We start from the raw sequence: 18,252 nt of genomic DNA, 5'->3' as shown, positions 1-18,252 counted from the left end.
GCCCAATAGTTTGGACTCCCAATCTCCTGATCTAGTCTCACAAGTGTAATGTAAAACATAAATAAGAGTGCAGATCCGACAACTTGTACAAAAAATTAATTTTATTACAAAATCTTCCCCCAAAATGGACTACATCACTAGATCTCAGAATTGCCACCTAATCTTTTAGGAAAACTAGGAAACCTATGCCTCATGCCAAAAGTCGTTGTCCATCATAACCAAAGTGTCTTGGCTTGGAAACCTAGGTATGAGGGGAGAAGGTTATGAATTGAGCACCCTCGCTCACCCCAATCAAAAGATCAGCCTCTACTAAGTCATTATGTGATTTTTCATAGTCTCCATATGTTTATGTTCCGGTTTTAATAATGCTAACATTACTATCTGAGGCAAACAAATATAGATTGTGCCCCTTGTTCTGGTTATGCTTTGATTTCATGCATTTTGAAAAATTATTTTGTGCAACTCCTAATAAAAAGTAGTTCAGAAGCATAAAAATCAACCGCATTCACAAGCAACAACCTCCATCCATTGGCATTCACATAGATATTCCATTGAAGCACATAGCCACATGGTATAATGCCGGATACAATAAGTAACAGGTACATGTAGGATGTAAAAACTAAAAAAATGCTCACCTAGTACTTCTCGGTGGCAAGCCAAAGAATATGTCAAAAATATATGCATGATCCTATATATAGATAGCTAATATAATACACCCACAATATGCAATTAAGGATTCAGCTACCAACATATGGCATATGTATCATCCAAGGCATGAGATAACGCATATAGTCAATTTGGAAATGATAAACCCCACGAATACAAACGAACCGAATTCATATGCATAAAAAATGGATGTAAATCATGAATATGATAAATAGAACATGATACTCTATAATATATATGGAAAGCATGTAAATGAAAGGGATAAAAGATGTGTGGTTGGAAAGTCAATACAACATCTAAATGAAGAAAAGACTTGGGGTTAGAAGTTATTACAATAAATGAATTGAATAAAAGATGCAGAGCTGGAAGTTATTACAACAATGAATTGATTCAACCAAATTAAGATAAATCTAACAAATCATACCAAAATTCAAAGCAAACTACAAACAACAACCACAAATGGCCAGGAAAGTACTTCCCAGAAACTGCCTTGTTCTGCTCTGCTCTGTTTGAGGGACAAAGTTCACCGGGCCATACACAAAATCATCCGGCCAAATGAAAAATGGTTCGGCTGGTCCTAACCTCGAGAATTAACATTGTTTTGTGCAAAAACAATAAAGCATAACCAAAAGACACCTTCTAGGAGGTGCTCATCCTCTCTAACTCTTTTTTCATATATAAGCTCAAGACAAAAGTGGAGAAGCCTTAGCCCATAATTAGCAATACAAAAAGCTATATACAATATGACATTGAAAACAATCAATCAAATGAAAAAAATTGGAGGTTGGAAAAAATTCAAGCCCAAGAAATTAATGAAAACCTACGATCATCTCTTTGTGATTAAAGGCAAGTTAATACTGAAATTCATGCTATTCATTGCCCACTATTTCTTAATTGATTAATGCTCACTATTTCTTAGTGGAGGCTTTGCCTTTAAAGTAAGAGATTCATCAAAGGCAATTGAAAACTCTTCTCCTAGTCATGGAACAAGAATGTTTCCATCTCTTTCCATGTTTACAAAAGATTTGGGCGGAGAGTTTTCAACATCTTTGACCTAAAATCTATTACTTTACTTACAAGGAAAAATCAACCAACAACTCTCCCAAAACCAAATCTTGAGACTCGTCCAACTAGCTCCATGCCATAACCACAACTCTTCCCACATGTTTAGATGATAAGAAAGAAGATGACAAAGTGAATGAAAATGAAACAAAAGAAATTACACTAAATAAGCAAACTTGGGGATGGGTGGCTACTTTTAACTCCCAACAACCACAAGGTTCCAATTAACATCTATATAATAGAGATGAATTATACTTCTAAAAAAGCAAGAAAAACAGTACCAATATGTAGAAAAATGAAAGAAACAATCAACTCAATGGATGGGTGGCTACTTTCTACTTCCAACCCATCCATGACAACTTAACACATGATTATAACAAGCTAACAACAAAATTTAGAGTTTAAAGATGAAGAAATAGGGAGAAAATGTAAGAAAAGTTCAAAAAGTTTCACCTCTTTAAAGAGGGTAAGCTTCTTTGTTGTCAAACTCCTCCTTAGCACCCTCAAGGCTCTTAACACTCACTAGTATTTATATTACAAAGAAACTAAATCCTAACAGACAAATTCACTCACTAATATAAATGGTAATATCTACTACTACTCTACTACTGCAGAGCACTACAACTGCTACAGCACAATCTTCTCTCACCCATCTGATGATATTCTTATTAGATCAATGGAGAGGCTAAAGGAACTTGAAATTTCAGTAAAGAAGACTCAGAGGGACCAACTGTATATAGCCTTATCTAAAATCACAAATAACGAAGAAAGGCCTTAACCAAGGAAAGAAACCACAGCTTGAAGGCTTAGAGATCAAATCGTCAATATTTTCATAATGAATGCTTACAATTTGTTCTGGAACAAAATGAGCCGGGTACAAATGCTTAAAATTGCCTTGTTTTTTTTTTTTTTTTTTTTAATCGGCAAAACAAAGAAACTACATTGATGTAAAATATAGTACAAAGTACAAGACAAAATGCATCAATAAAGAAAGGCAAGTGCAAAAGCGTCGCAATGGGCTGAATCATCCTAACTAGGTTGGCACAAAAAAGTTCATCCTATCATTTGCTAGCACCCCCAGAGTTAGTGAGCAACCAAGCAAAGAAACAGAAAAACAAAAATAAAAAACAGCCACCAACTACACTAGAACACCAGCAGAGCATAGTGCGGATTCACTCCCCCAAACATTAGTGCAGTAGTGCAGACTCATCATAGTGCATCAATGCAAAAACAAGATCATTCCACATTCAAAATCAGAGAAACAAAACTATCAAGCTTATAATTGCCTTGCTAAGACATGGATTTTATGCTAAAACTATCAAGCAAGTAGGAGGATACACCTACTCCAAAGAATTAAAGAATACACTCAAAGAAAAAGAAAAAAAAAAAAAAAAAAAAGAGAAGAAACTCTCTTTAAATCTAAATTAAAGAATGGTTTCCCTGTGGTGGTGTTGCATTCTGTTGATAGGTAAATGGATCTCCAAACGGATTAGAATAACCCATATAAGGCATCTGTTGTTGAGGATATTGGGGTAAATAATGATGAGGTGTCATCGTGATCATGTTTTGTTGTTGTTGTTGTTGCTGTTGCTGTTGCTGATGCATCAGAGTCATCTGCACGTTGGTTGGGGGTGCTATGCTATTGGACACTATAAACGGATCTTGTCGTTGATCAAATGGATTTTGTACAGTCATTTCGTATCCATATCCTGCTCTAGTATTGTACCCTGCATTCTGTAGCTGTAGCTGTCTCCTGGAAGCATCATCTTCATATAAGCTATCAAGTAGTAGCTTGTCAAACCCACCAGCCTGAAAAGATAATAGTAATATCCATTACTAATCAATTACAAATTGATATGATTTTTCATACAAATAGATGTCCGGATGATTTTGCCCTTGAAATTGAGCAATGCTATCTTCAATTATCCTTATTTGAAACAAGATTCAAAATCCAGGGTCAAATGTGTCATAATTGAAAAATCATGGACCAAAGTAACACAAACCCCAAGCTATATAGACCGTTGGTGTAATTCGCCCAATTTTTTTAAAAGGAGTTTTGAAAATTTTGTTTTATTATAAGTTTTGAAAAGAATTTTGAAATTTTTTGATCCAAATCATGATACCAAAAGTAATCCAAACGCTACCTTTTTTTTTTTTTTGGTCACATTTCTCTTTCATTTTTCTTTTCCTCCACAAATCCCCTCCTCAAATCCTAAATGCAAACACAATCTAAATAAATAGAGAATAGAGAATAATGATTTACATCTACAACTACATCACCTAGGCATTAACCCAATTTAAGATTCATAACTATGCAAATGCGATCAATCGAATATAGTAATGCCTAAAATTAAATTAACACCATTGATTATAATTTGGCACATGCACATTTCAAATCAACCACAAGACATTTGCAATATATTTTGAAATAAACCAAAATTCCTCAATACCATATGTAAAAAATTTGAACTGATATTTTAGGTATGGGGCATGTCATATTTCAACCACCTTTAATATTAGAAATTCTTTGATATTTTTTGTCATTTATTTGTTTTTGTTGAGAAAATAAAGAATATAACATGCAGTACTGTTTTTTTAATAAAGTGTACAGAGGTAGAGCAAACCAATTTTCTTTCTGTCACATAGCTAGTACTGTTGTTGCTTGGTGTGGTAACGAGTGCTAGCTCCCATCCTGAAGTATTTCCAATTGCACTCAAATCCCAACCACTTGATACCGGATTATTACCTGAAATTATTCCAATCATCAAAACAATTTTTTATTATCCTATAACACACGCATAAAACCAAAAGGAAGTGTCAATTCAAAATTTCAGCCTAGCAGATCATTTTTATTTAGTTGGCCTGATTTAATCTTCATATAATTATAAACTTTCCCAATAATAAAAACTAATATGCAACTTACCAGGTGGAACTATGGCAAGCGCCAATGCATTACTTTCTTCTAATTCGGCAGCTTTAGGATTTATTTCATTTAAACCCTGCACTCAAAATGTGCAAGAATCATGAATATACTAATCAGAACAACAAACCCAATTTCAAATAGAGCAAAAGGAAGCTCCCATTACTATAAATCCAAATTTGATCCAATTAGAAAATCCAAGTCAACCCAAATACAAGAATTCCCAGTTTTAAGGAGCTTACACAATAATTAACTTTAAAGTTACTTACCAACAGATCCTCAGTCTGGTTAATTGATATCAATGGTGGAACTTCCTCCTCCTCCTTAGGCTCAGTCTCAGGCTCAGGCTCCTGTTGTGTATCTACCAGTGTTTCTTTATCTTCAGCTTCTTCAACTTCTTGTTGTTCACTTTCTTCAAGGGCAGCTTGCTCAGGTTCTTCACTTGTCTCCTCATACTCCTATATTGTTGTTAATAACCGAATCAACACAAATATTCCACAAATAAACAATGTCAATACCCAACTCATTCATTATCATTTTACATGAACTATAAATTCTGCACAATACTCAACCTACCTAATTCTATTTTGGACAACTGGATCTCAGAATATATTGGGTGAAAGCGTATGAATTTCCAGAAATTTACCAGTGAACAAGAACAACTGATAGTAATCAATAAAAAGTATAAGGAATTTTGACGATTCACTTTTCCTTTGGCAGAATATTTCCAATGAAATTTAAGTAAAATTAGGCCAGATGATTAATACTATGAATTAGTTCCCAGCCTCAAGTCCACTTATGACCTAGCAAAAGAGATTTTAGAATGAAAAATAAATTTATGACAAATTTAAACAGTGAAGTTGCTGATTTCAGGCACTGGTTTTGACAATTTAGAGGGGGAGTTCACAATGAGCCAGGAGGAAAACACCAAAAATTGGAAAAATAAAATAAAAAGAAAGTCACCAACCATATGGCAAATTTTGGGTGCATTTACCCATGGAAATGACATGATACAATGCCATGAATCTGATAATTATTCCAATTTGGAGAAACCTGAGTGCTAACTAGTTTGCCGCTTAAAAATAAGATTTACGAGGGAAAAAAATATTTATTTGTTTAGTAATATTGTACCCTATAGTGTAAAAGGTAATGGCAATGGGCAAAGGTTTCATCAAGTCGGACGGAGATTGGCCCTCTAGCGCAAAGGCATGACGGAGCTTGACTACAATATATCAATTAAATGGATGAATGTTCTCACCATTCTCCTATTTGAAAGAGAACCAGTCTGAGGTGCTTCTTTTATGTATTCTTCCATTGTTGCAACAAATGAAGGAGGTGGCTGTTCAGCCCAGGAAAAAATTTTGTTATGAAAACCTGTGAAACAGATTTTGGCAAAATATTTTCAGTTTCAAGTAAGAGAATGAAACCTGTCCAAGTGTTGGGAACTGAAAGTTCCTTGCGAGATCCAGACCTTTGCAAAAATCATAAAAATCAGCAAGATTTTCAGCCTATAGAAAGGGAAGAAAAAGAAAAAAAATAAAAATTATTAGCTCATCTTAGCTTAGCTATGTTGTTTATATGAAATGGGAACATCCTCTTTTGGTAAACAAATAGAAACACATCCAAACATATTATCATAGAGACATTTAAACTTTTCTAAAGAAAGTACAGTTGTAAACCTGTCGGCCAGCTCTTTTGTAGATATTAAGAGCTTTAACTGCATCATGTTTTGTCATATCAAAAAACTGGGAGAAAGTAAACAAGTTAAATTTGTAATTTTAAATAAAATAAAAAATGAATGCAGGGAAAATAGGTCAGGAAGAGGGAAAATACAATCATACCATGTCGACAAGATTGATGATCCCATCATTGATAGCACAATATATTTTGAAGCTTTCTTTCAGTACCTGCATGATCAACAGTTTTTTTAATCTTTCAAAAGTTTCTAAGCCATATATGAATAAAATGTGGAATAATTTCTTAAGAAAACCATCTCCAGGACACATGATCGTTTGCATCAAATAACAAAGCACCAATTAATTAACTTCTACGGTTACGTTTAGGCATAAGAATCACAAAATTTAAATGATACGACTGACTTTAGAAAATCACTCTGGACTGGTGAATTCCAAGTGAAGTAACTGTTACATTTCTCATGAGAATTATAATAATACAATTTAAAAAAAAAAGAAAAAGAAAAAAGAACATACAGCTACAAAAATTACCATCTTATTTTACCAGCATTAAACATAAAAGAATAAAATCTGTTATATACGTCAACTTTCTATGTAGAAAAAGTTGTTTTATTCCACTGCTCACCACACCATCTATTGATTGAAGAACAACTTCTAAATTGCATTTGTGAAACTAATCGAAATCTTATTGATATAGGTATATATGCAATGATTCATATCCTGCCATAAATGTTCAAAAACTTGTTGTGAAATTTCCATCCTAGACAAATGCTAAGCTAAATTCATTTCTGCCAGTAAGAGAAGTGATGTATATATATCATTCATGCATACCAGAGCCAGAGCATATTGTACTAGAAAATTGTGGTAAGCTGCTCCTTCCGGCTGCCCAAAAAAAAAAAAAAAAATGGAGTAAATTAAAGGGTAGCATAGAGGAGGACAAAAGGCTACTAATTAAACCAAAAAAAATAACAAGAAAAAGAAAAAAAGAAACTTCACAAGCCAAGTTACCAGGCAACCAATTAGGCGGTACAAAAGTTGTTGCAATGCAGGTAGCTGTTCCAACAGCTGTTCACTACTCAAGACTCGTGTTCTACTATGCATCTATATATCACAATAGTTGAGCATACTTTAAAAATTGTAAGAGAACTAATTAAAAGAAAACTAATAGAAAGACGAGCATGAACGTCATTCGTGATATGAATTGAGACGCACACACCTTGCTTACTCCTGGTAACGATTTAGTCAACCGCTCTGCCTCAATATCATATTTCAGAACCCTAAAACATTCAAGTCGTTCTTCTAGAAAGAGTGCATATGTCCGGACCCATGTAGAGCAATCCCAAGCTGCATGACCAAAAGTGGCAGTCTGAAAACGAAATGTCGTGTTTTTTTATTTTAAAATCCAAAGTGTATCACAATCATTCAACAATTTTACCAAGAGGGCTTGAGTCATCCTTGAAATTGGATATTTGGAGAACATGTCCTCTATGTGAGTAATTTAGTAACTCCTCTCTAAAGGTAGGATCGCCTTCTCTCAATGTTCTATGAAAAACTATCAATGTCTTTATGGCAACCTGTGGGAAATCTCATTAGGTATTAATTTCAAGACGAAATTGGTATAAAAAGAGAAAACTAGTTCTTAAACTGCATTTACAAATATCCAAAAATACATTAATGAAAAGCAAACACTCTGTTAGAGATGAAGCCTTCAAATTATTTGTACAATTTCAAATGCTTCACAGGTGACTTTTAGCATTGACTGGCATGTGGTTGGTTTGTAATAAGGAACTAATTAGTAATTTGACAACCAAAATAAGTGCATAAATAAAAAATAAAATAAATTAGGATAAAAGACATTACAATCCAGCTGCTTGTCTTTGCCAATCTTCTAGAAAGTGCATGAATGCAGTAAGTAACGTCTGCTCGTGGACGAATTGCAGAGGTTGCAATAAAAATTTCTAAGGAAGAAAAGAAAACAACAAAAATGAGATAGCAAAAACAAAAATTAAAATAATAATAACAATAATATTGATAGAAAGATAATAAAATATAAATGCATATTCAATTGATTGCCAATAAAAATACATGTTCCAAATCAGTGCTATATCAGTCCAATATATATATATATATATATATATATATATATATATATATATATATATATATATATATATATATATATTTTAAAGAAAAAGCAGTAGGATGGAACTAGGAGAAGATTATAGGGGGTTATGGCCCATCTATTTCTGTGAAAAATTCTGTTTGTCATGGCACTTCCAAAAATATATATCTTATTTCATAAATAAAATGGCCTCTTAGGCCTCGTTTGGGAACATGCTAATTTAGTAACTTTTTGGCTATTTGGCTAAAAAGGTAGGTAAAAAAAACTTGTATGTTTGGGATGACTTTTTGGCTAATTACGAAAAGATGTGCAAAAAGTAGAGAGAAAAGAGAATTTTTGACTTTTTTGTATGAGTTGTTGGCTTTTGACTAATTTAGTAATTTTTTGGCTAATTGGCTAAAAAAGTAAGTCCCCAATAAAACATATATATGTCATTCCATTTTCATCGTGTATTTTCTTTTTATTTTCTAGCAAAAAAAATTCTTCATCCTATTAGAAATTATTTCTATAGTATTGAATTTTTTTTATTTGCATATATATGATTTACATATTATATTGTAGGTACATGTGTTTTGTATATTGGGTGAGAAAATAACATTTGCCTTCTGTGACCCTCCGGGAATAAAATTCGGCAGTGGCTTTGGTCCAATCCAAGATCGGACTGGACCGTGCTGTTGGGCCTGTGAGGGCCCACCACGGATCCCGTTTTGATAATCCAAACCGTTCAATGTGTATAACTTGTCGAGTACTATATGTCTATAAAAAATCACGTTGATCGGATATCGATAGCTATGTGAAAAAAACAGTTTTTTATCAACCGTTAATTTTTCACCGTCTATTTTTTTTATACAAAACTGATTTGATCACATAGCTATTGATATCCGATCAACGTGATTTTGTACACATAAAGTACTCGACGAGTTCTACACATTGAACGGTTCAGATTATCAAAACGAGCCAAAAAAATTAACCCCATGGGCCGGACTGGACGGGTCCGGTCTTGATCTCACCACCTTGAGACAAGCTGGACCCATAAAATTCTGGTTCCGTCATGGACCAACAAAATTGAAAATGCCGGTTGTTAAGTATGTGGATTTATATGCAGTCAACAACCTTAACCAAGAAGAAGGTAGAAAACAATGTATAGAAACATATAGATGTATATATACCCACTTCTGACATGGCGTTCTTTTGGAGGACGCTCTACATGATTGGTGGCTTTGACAATGGCAATATCCAAATCCTTCTCCATCAATTTAATCGAACCCAAATCAAATACCAAACGTTAATGTAACCAACTCAAAGATCAGCAAATAAACAAAATGAAATCAAATAGAAATTAATTTTGAATTTGAAACCATGATCTATTTATATATATATATATATATATTCATACAGACAGACCTTGAATTCGCTATTGACCTTTGCAAGGCCAACCATGGTGGAGTCTTTGAGCGCATCATAGGCTTTTTTAAAGCTTGTGAACGTACCCATTTCCCTCAAAGTCTAACATGTGAAATTTAATGACTCGCTCTTTTTATTATTCTTGTTCTTAAAAAGAGAGAGAGAGAGAGAGAGAGAGAGAGAGAGAGTTGTTCTCTGGTTATGCATGTTCTTTCTGCAACAAAATGCTAACGACTCTCTCTTCTTTTTTATTTTATTTTTATTTCTTATTTTTTCTGTCTTCTTTTCTATCCAAAATGTGCGCAACAAGATAGATATGACGTTTGAAGGTACTTTGGTCGTTTTGAAGATCGCAAGATGCATTTTGGGGCATCTTCAACTTTTTGTTAGTTTTTTTTTTTTATTTTTTTATTTAGGTTACCTTGTTTCGATATAAAATATTTTGTATAAATAAATTTTTTTTTTTGTAAAAGAATTTTACACAGAAATTTTTTTCTGCTTTTTTTTTTTAGTGTTTGGTTAACACTTAAGATAAAAATATTTTATTATTTAAAAGAGGAATTCGGATTCAATAAAGTGTCATTTATGATTTTTTAGTAAGTTAAAATATTTATTTGAAAAGGTTAAGGGCCCGTTTGTTTACGAAATGTATTGAAAATATAGTGAGTGAAGTCAACTTTGTAAAAATTAAATTACGAAATTTTTAAATGTCATTTTTAGAAAAATAATGCAAAAACATTTTACTTAAAAAAATGTTTTACTTACTTTTTGTTTAACCAAATAACAAAAAATGAGTAAAATATTTTTGACAAAAACATTTTACATGAAAACAAACGGAGCCTAATTGGATTTAAATTTGAGTAGAAAACTTAATTTAATATGAATTATTCGAACATTTTCATTAAATTTTTATCAAAATCATTTTAAAAATTTCCCTCACACCTCAAATTTATCTTTTCATCAAATTTGATACAAATAAAAATCATTTCAAATTCTTCATCTTCTTAGATTTTCATCAAATGTCAATTTGAAAAAATTTTTGCTAAATTCTCAATTTGATTAAAAAGAAATGTCTCTCCGTTCATTTACTGAATATTTAATGAATGGATTAAAGATATTTTTTAAATACTTTTCATTAAATTTAAGTTTAATAAAGAAAAAAAAGTTAAGAATTGAAAATGCTCCTACATCTTTTTATTCACAGCACAGTTGAAATTTTTTACATCCAATTATGCCATTTTTAATTACTCGGATTGCATGTCTTAGACACATTAATAAGGGTAAATTACATTCACTTTCATTAAGATTTGGAAAAAATACAATTAATCTTACAGTTTTGATATAATTATATTGACTTCCATTTTAGTAAGGTTAACGTAACCGAAATTAATGCAGCTAATAGGTAGATACTAAAATAAATAAAGATAAGTATACATTTTAGTAGAAAATATTTTTTTTGATTAGCAAAGAAAATAAATCCTTTATTGATGAAGAAAACATACATTACATATGAGATAACATCAACAAGGAAGAGAAAGAAAAAATGACAAGAAAAGAAACCGAGCATAGTGTTGGTGAGAAACCAACACTAGCTCACAAGACCATAAACACTTAAAGCCAAAATCCAAAAACTAGCTAACAAAGCTTATACACACTGAAAACTCCAGCTAAGCTTACTTGATGCCATCCTTCAACCTTTTAAGACCAAACCCTCCTATTTGAATCTCTCTTTGTCCTTTAGCTCTAGCTCAATAATCTTGTAGCACATCAACTTCTTTCCCATTGAAATTGATGCCTAGAGATTTACCTAATTGTATAGTGGCTTTAGCTTCATTGAGGAGAAGATTGTTCGGGCTAGTAACACCCTTAGACAGATATGAACGTGTAATCGCAGTTGTTGCTGGTCTAAAAATGACAGGTCTAGAAGTTTGCTTGCTAACTGCTGCAGCTTTCTGCCCACGAAGTCTAGCAAAGCTGGTGAACCCCTCTAGCTGAACCTTCTTCTTTCTTTTCCTCTTCTCATTCCGCAGGAGTTTTTGGACAGAAGCAGGTTGTCTAACTAAGCCTGACTGATTAAGGCTCAGAAGACCTTTCCTATTTAGATTCTTACTAAGAGCTTGTGCCAAATCCACTTCAAGATACCAAAACCACTTCCATCACGAGATCCGCTGAAGCTTTTGATAAAAACCAGGTGTAGATACTTGCTCAACAATAAAATTTGGGCTGTGCACTGACTCCCCCAATATGGTCTCCTCGATAACTATGTTTACCTCCCCGTCCAAATGACAATCATTAGACCATGTCCTCTGATCTACCTCCTTGGTACGTACTTCCTCTTCTCTGATGAACCCTTCATCTCACTTTGACTCCTCAACAACTGTGTTTACCTCCATCACATAGTCTGCCTCCTTCTCCCTAAAACACTCCTCTGGACTTGTTCTTTCCACAACACTGCCACAGATTTCGTTAGAGCTGCACTCTTCCAAGCCATTGCGCTTCAAGCTACTAAATTCTGCTGAAAGATCTTCACACACAAGAATGGGGTGTAATTTACCCTTGCAATCCAAAGATATAGTTTTGTTAATAAACTCCATACAAGATGTAGCCACTCTGATTCTGGTATGGGAGAAGGATTTAGGTTGACAAATATCACCATCCAAGCTAAGGACAGTACCCCACATGCTTCCAATGTTTTTGAGTGTGCCTCTATTCCAAAGATTTAAGGGAATGCCATAACACCTCAACCACACACATCTTTCTTGTTCAAGATAAAATCCTGGCTTCCATTCCATCACAAACTGACTCCATTCCTTAAATCATTCTTTGATATTGCAAATATTTGATTTCAGCTCCTCTTGAGATTTGAATGTTAGAACTATATCTCGACCACCCCCTTTTCTGACCATTACATGATCCAAACCTTTCTCCTTCAAGACATCTCCAATGTTAATAGTAGAGAATTCAGAATTAAATTTGACTATTACACTACCATGGAGCCATCCAAGATCCTCTTCATTGGCTTTTATGGTCAAGCTTACTTTCCTAGCCACAGTGGGTATGACCCCTTTCAATACTTCAGCGAATGATCTTTGGCCTGAATATGGAACTTTAGCCCTGTAACTGATAGATTCAGGAGGTCTGCTGATGGAGTGGGGTTCTCTCCTGCTCTGCTCAAATTTGATGCATCTATCCTTGGTAGCTTTCTTAACTTCTAGCACCCTTTCTTCTACCAGCAGACCATTCCCTTTTTGGATGGCAATGTCTGCTGCAATAGGGCAATTAAATCTCACAAATCAAAATCTTGACTTTGACACAGTCCTTCTTTTGAATGGATAAAGACATCCTTTACAATGCTAAACTGTGAGAAAAGTTTGAATAGCGTTTTGGCATCCAAAGTTGAATAGAAAATATATGGCAACATAATTTTTGTATTCATACGAGATTGATGAAAAATAACTAAAGTGTTATGTGAATTATAAACATCAAAAGAGATCAATGTAATAATGTCAAAAATGTAAAACTAATCGTATTTTTTCTCAAACTTCAAATGATGTCAATGCAATTTATCCAATTAAAAAACATTGTACATTATGCATAAAAATATATATAATAAAAAATGTACAATCATTTTAAACATTTTAAATTTGTATATATATATATATATATCTAAGTAGACATTAACAACACTCACTTTTTTAAAAAAAAAATATATTTAAAAAAGAGTTTGATTTATCTCAAATTTAAATTTAAACTTGTGAGAAATTGAGAGGCCCACAACGGTTCTCGTTATGATGATCTAATCCAAATCATTTTATAGGACCCTCTAGAGATAAACCCCATAAAATGAAAATGTTTGATTATCGAATCGATCTATTGTTTTCATGGATAATATACATCAGATACCTTATAAAATGAATGATTTAAAATATCAAATTATGACTCATGCTTAGTCTCACAAGCCCCTCAAGTTCTCTCAAATTTAAATTTAAACTTGAAAGAAGCGCAACCCTTAAAGAAAAAAATTATTTTACACACCCAAAACTCTTCTCCACCAATCACCACTGCTTTCCCTCCCCTTCTTTCTCTTCTTATCCCTTCCATTCTCTCTTCTCACCCCTGTGCAATTCTCAACACCTTCACTAAAAGAATATAAACAAAAATAAACAAATAAATATAAATATAAATATATATATAAAACAAACAACAAAAATACAAAAATTATAAATAACTCACCGTTAAATCATATATACGTTGATTATAAATAAATTGTATATAAATTTATGATATTTTAAGAGATGTTTGTGTTAAATATAATATATATATACTTCATATTATATCTATATTGTACTCATTACTATACTTAGGTTACCATACCTAAATTTCTCTTCCCCTATATAAAAAGAGTCTTGTATTCATTGTTTATTCACATTATTCAATATACTCCCTCTCTCTCTCTCTCTCTCTCTCTCTCTCTCTCTCTCTAATATCATAACATAGTATCAAAGCCAAAGTTCTGAACCATGCACTTTGACTCCCTCACCGGCACCCCTAGCCACCAGCAGCAATTTCTGGTCTACCGCCAAATCATCTCATTCCTTTGTTAATTTGCTGCTCTCTCACTAGTAGCCGTAATCACAAAACACATCCTCCAGTCCCTTCCTCTCTCCATGACGATTCCGTTGCCACCAACCTCACTCCAAAAGGACACCTAACGCGCCTATAGCGGTCTGGGTTAAGACCTGACCCTTTTGTATTCATCAATTCGAGATCCAGTACTCATTGTTATTATTTATACTCCTTGTTGTCTTGTTGTTGATTGTGATCGATTGTTTGGAATTGTTGGATTTTGTTTTGAACAGGCTAGGAGTTAGTGTTTCAAATAAAATTCTTTTTGTTTGTTGTTGAGTTCGCTCAAGCGGTCATTTCTTCGCTCGAGCGGTCTTTTGTTTCTCCCAGATTATGTGTTTTGTAGTCTGAACTTCTGGGAATTGGGTGTTTTTTGTTTGAGTGATCCTTCACTCGAGCGGTCTTTTTGCAGGTTTGAAATTCTGAGAGGGAGTCATTCTTCGCTCGAGCAATCTATTCTACAGGGTTAGGGTTCTAAGGTTTTGGTTTCTTCACTAAAGCCATGGTTTAGTCACTCGAGCGGTATTCTGTGTCTGACACTCGAGTGGTGTTTTGGTTGCTCGAGCGGTCTATATGTATAAAGGTATGAAAAAAATATCTTTATTTCACTTTTTTCTTTTCTCTCTCTCCAATTTTCTTACTCTCTCTCTGTCTCTCTCTCTCTCTAGTTCTTATATAAATCATCACATATACCTAAATCATTGAATATCGTGACCTTGGTGCTTTGAAATAAAAGTTAGAGTGCGTAAAGGTGGTCGTTTTAATTCGAAAAAGTTCAAGATCCGACTCCTTTGATTTTGGGGTTGTCCTTTTCTCTCTTTTTCTTCTTTGAGGTAGGTATTTCTTTTAACCTCTTTGTATGATATTTAGCTTTGTTATGTACTTCTTGAATAGTGTAGCATTTTGGGATATTTGAGTTTGAATTGGTTTTGATTTGGATTGAAATGAGTTATAAAAGAAAGGTTTTGGGATGGGTTATTTTGAAAGGTTGTGATTATGGGTGTGTTGATGAGAAGGGTTGAAATCTTGAAAACCTCTCTTCAAAATAGGTTCTTGAAAGAAACAGATATCGTTTTGAAAATCTTGGAAATTATTGGTTTTGAGTGAGAATGAGAATGATAAGAAATATTTCGATCCTTGTTGAGTTGGAAAGTGGAGTTGGAACATGTATGGCTACTCCTATCTTGAAATTTTGGAAATTTATACTTGTTTACTTAAATTATCTTCTGAATAGAAATATATGTTTTTGCTATCGGTGGAGGATAGCATTGATTATTGTAGAAAGTGCACAAGAACTAGGTTAACGAAAACCATTCACTCTCGTATCTCACATTTGAACATTGGTTCCATATTTTATACATTGAAATGTGTTGTTTTGAGAAAAATAAGTGAATACCTTGGTGAATCTGGTTAGGGGGTGTGGTTGTGGTTATTATTTATGTTGGCTTGTGTGTCCCTGGTAAAAGTCCAGAAACCTGTGCAGTTAGGTGCCGATCCTTTCGGTTAATACTGGTAAAATGGCTTTAGTAGTGCTTGTATAGCCTACTGGCAGACACTTACCTAGAGAATCCCAGTGTTGTATATCCATTATCATATTTTTTGATTTAAAAAGTGATAATTTATGAATTTGACTATAAAAATGGCATTATGTTGTTTGAAAAGGAAAAATGCATTGTTTTAGTAGATGGTGCATTCACCATATGACATTGTTAAGTATTATACTGTATGTTAAATTAATCTTTACTGGGCTTTAGCTCACCCTATGTGAAAATCGATTTTCTAGTACTGATGGTATGCCTCTGCCAAGGACTTAGCTTGGGAGGATATTGGAGCTGAAGGCTCATTTATTTTTGTATTGTAAATATCTTTTATACAAGCCTTGAGCTTTTTATTTGTATTGAGCTTGACCTACTTTCGTTGTAACCAAGCATCATCTTAGAAATATTTAGCCCTTAGGGCAAAAACTTCTCTTTTCATCTTTTGTTATATATATATATATATGTCACATGCTATAGATTCATAGCTTAGGGTTAATGGATGTATTAATGCATGTGATGTCATCTTTTTACTATATTAAAAGAATTAATGAAAGGGAGAATATTCTGGTATTATTGTCTTAATGAGTGATTGAATCTGATGAGCATCCGTATATCTATTTTTGGATTATGAGTTTATCCATTGTTATAATTTGGAGGTATTACAACGCCCTCACATGCCTTCTTTTTCTTGGCGTATCATATCACGACGATACCACTTGCACCACGCGCCCACATGTGTTTGTTGTTGAACATCTACGTGTCACTTGTCTTCATGCGCGTGCCACTCCATTGCAGCTCGTTGAAGTCAACCTTGGTATATCCCTTGCATCTTCCCTAACGTCAGCCCTCCTACTACAGTACATCACGCCTCCACAAACTAGCATGTGTCGCATGCCTACTAACATCAGCCTTACCCTACGCTGACGTCAGCCCTAATTGCTGCATTGGTTCAGGCTCTTTTCAGGCCGGTTCACTTATTTTTTGACTTGTTTTGGGCAAGTTGAACCTGGTTCCTGGCTATTTTCAACCTTTTGAATTCTATGGTGCACTCTGTTTTATCCAGTTCTACTCTGACACCACTAGTTCCTATTTATTACTTATATTTTGATTACTTCATGGATCATTTTGACAATTCTCCTCAGGACATTGCTTCTTCTAGACCACCCATGACTCACAACTGATATCACTCTTCCATTCATATTATCTCCGCTATTGTTGTTGACTCATCCTCCACTCATTCACCATCATACACTATTCATGATGTTGAAGCTATTATGAAATAAGTTCTTTCTACCTATGGTACACCTTCTACCACTCTCTCAATCACTCCAGGTAATTCTTCTTGGTATTTTGATTCGGCTTGTTATAACCATATGACCTCTGACCCTATACTTTTCTCCTCCATTACATCTTCTTCTAATTTATTTACACTGCTTATAGCTCTCAAATACATGTTAGTTATATAGGTCATATTTCCATTTCTAATGTCTTTCTTCCTAACACTTATCTGATCCTCAACCTTACGCTTAATCTTATTTCCATTGGTCAATTCTGTGATCTTGGCCTCACTATTCTAATTTCTTCAACTAGTTGTGTTGTGTAGGATCTGAAGATATGACAGACTCTTAATGTAAGGCCCTAGTGTCCTACATCGGGAATGGAGAGGGAGTTCCTGGGCTATAAAAGTAAAAACCTGGACCCTTATATAGCATCGAAGCCTTTTTCCTAGTGGTGAAATCCCTATTAGAACTCCCCAGTTAAGCGTGCTTAGGCTGGAATAGTTCTGGGATGGGTGACCCACTGGGAAGAACAAATCCGTGTGGGCGTGGCTCAAAGCGGACAATATCAATGACATGTGAAGGGTTGGGGCGTTACAAATGGTATTAGAGCCGACTCTCCGGAGTACCGAGTGTGGGCCCTTGGCGTCTCTCGGTGCTTGTGGGCGGGCTTGTGAGCTGGCAGGCTACTGCACGGGGACGTGCAGCCCTAAGGGGGGGTGATTGTAAGGCCCTGGTGTCCCACATCGGGAATGGAGAGGGAGTTCCTGGGCTATAAAAGTAAAAACCTGGACCCTTATATAGCATCGAGGCCTTTTCTCTAGTGGTGAAATCCCTATTAGAACTCCCTAGTTAAGCGTGCTTAGGCTGGAGTAGTTCTGGGATGGGTGACCCACTGGGAAGAACAAATCCGTGCAGGCGTGGCTCAAAGCGGACAATATCG

At 34.3% G+C, this 18,252-nt stretch overlaps 1 protein-coding gene across 1 annotated transcript; it reads right to left on the bottom strand.

Annotated features, from left to right (window-relative positions):
* Positions 1 to 2,381: 2,381 nt before the first annotated feature.
* Positions 2,382 to 9,958, bottom strand: LOC114277944 (putative clathrin assembly protein At5g57200). The gene is made up of 15 exons (XM_028219906.2): positions 9,869 to 9,958; positions 9,638 to 9,707; positions 8,203 to 8,300; positions 7,778 to 7,916; positions 7,559 to 7,686; positions 7,351 to 7,443; positions 7,174 to 7,224; positions 6,490 to 6,555; positions 6,328 to 6,393; positions 6,076 to 6,156; positions 5,907 to 5,987; positions 4,918 to 5,106; positions 4,652 to 4,727; positions 4,353 to 4,474; positions 2,382 to 3,537 (listed from the first exon to the last, which is right to left on the bottom strand). Exons 1-15 carry the CDS (start codon positions 9,956 to 9,958, stop codon positions 3,148 to 3,150), a joined length of 1,740 nt encoding a protein of 579 aa, XP_028075707.2. The 3' UTR covers positions 2,382 to 3,147.
* Between the last annotated feature and the right edge of the window lie 8,294 nt (positions 9,959 to 18,252).

The sequence above is a fragment of the Camellia sinensis genome, chromosome 3, assembly GCF_055761805.1.
Source record: "Camellia sinensis isolate YWXY chromosome 3, ASM5576180v1, whole genome shotgun sequence".
Taxonomy (NCBI): domain Eukaryota; kingdom Viridiplantae; phylum Streptophyta; class Magnoliopsida; order Ericales; family Theaceae; genus Camellia; species Camellia sinensis.
This window is presented reverse-complemented; position numbering and strand designations above follow the sequence as displayed.

Excerpts from the sequence above, each read along its gene's own strand:
- LOC114277944 (XM_028219906.2), bottom strand. The coding sequence starts at position 9,958 with ATGGGTACGTTCACAAGCTTTAAAAAAGCCTATGATGCGCTCAAAGAC. Across the intron at positions 9,708-9,868 it reads AGGTCAATAGCGAATTCAAG|GATTTGGATATTGCCATTGT; the intron begins GTCTGTCTGTAT and ends TTGATGGAGAAG. Across the intron at positions 7,225-7,350 it reads ACCGCCTAATTGGTTGCCTG|CCGGAAGGAGCAGCTTACCA; the intron begins GTAACTTGGCTT and ends TTTTTTGGGCAG.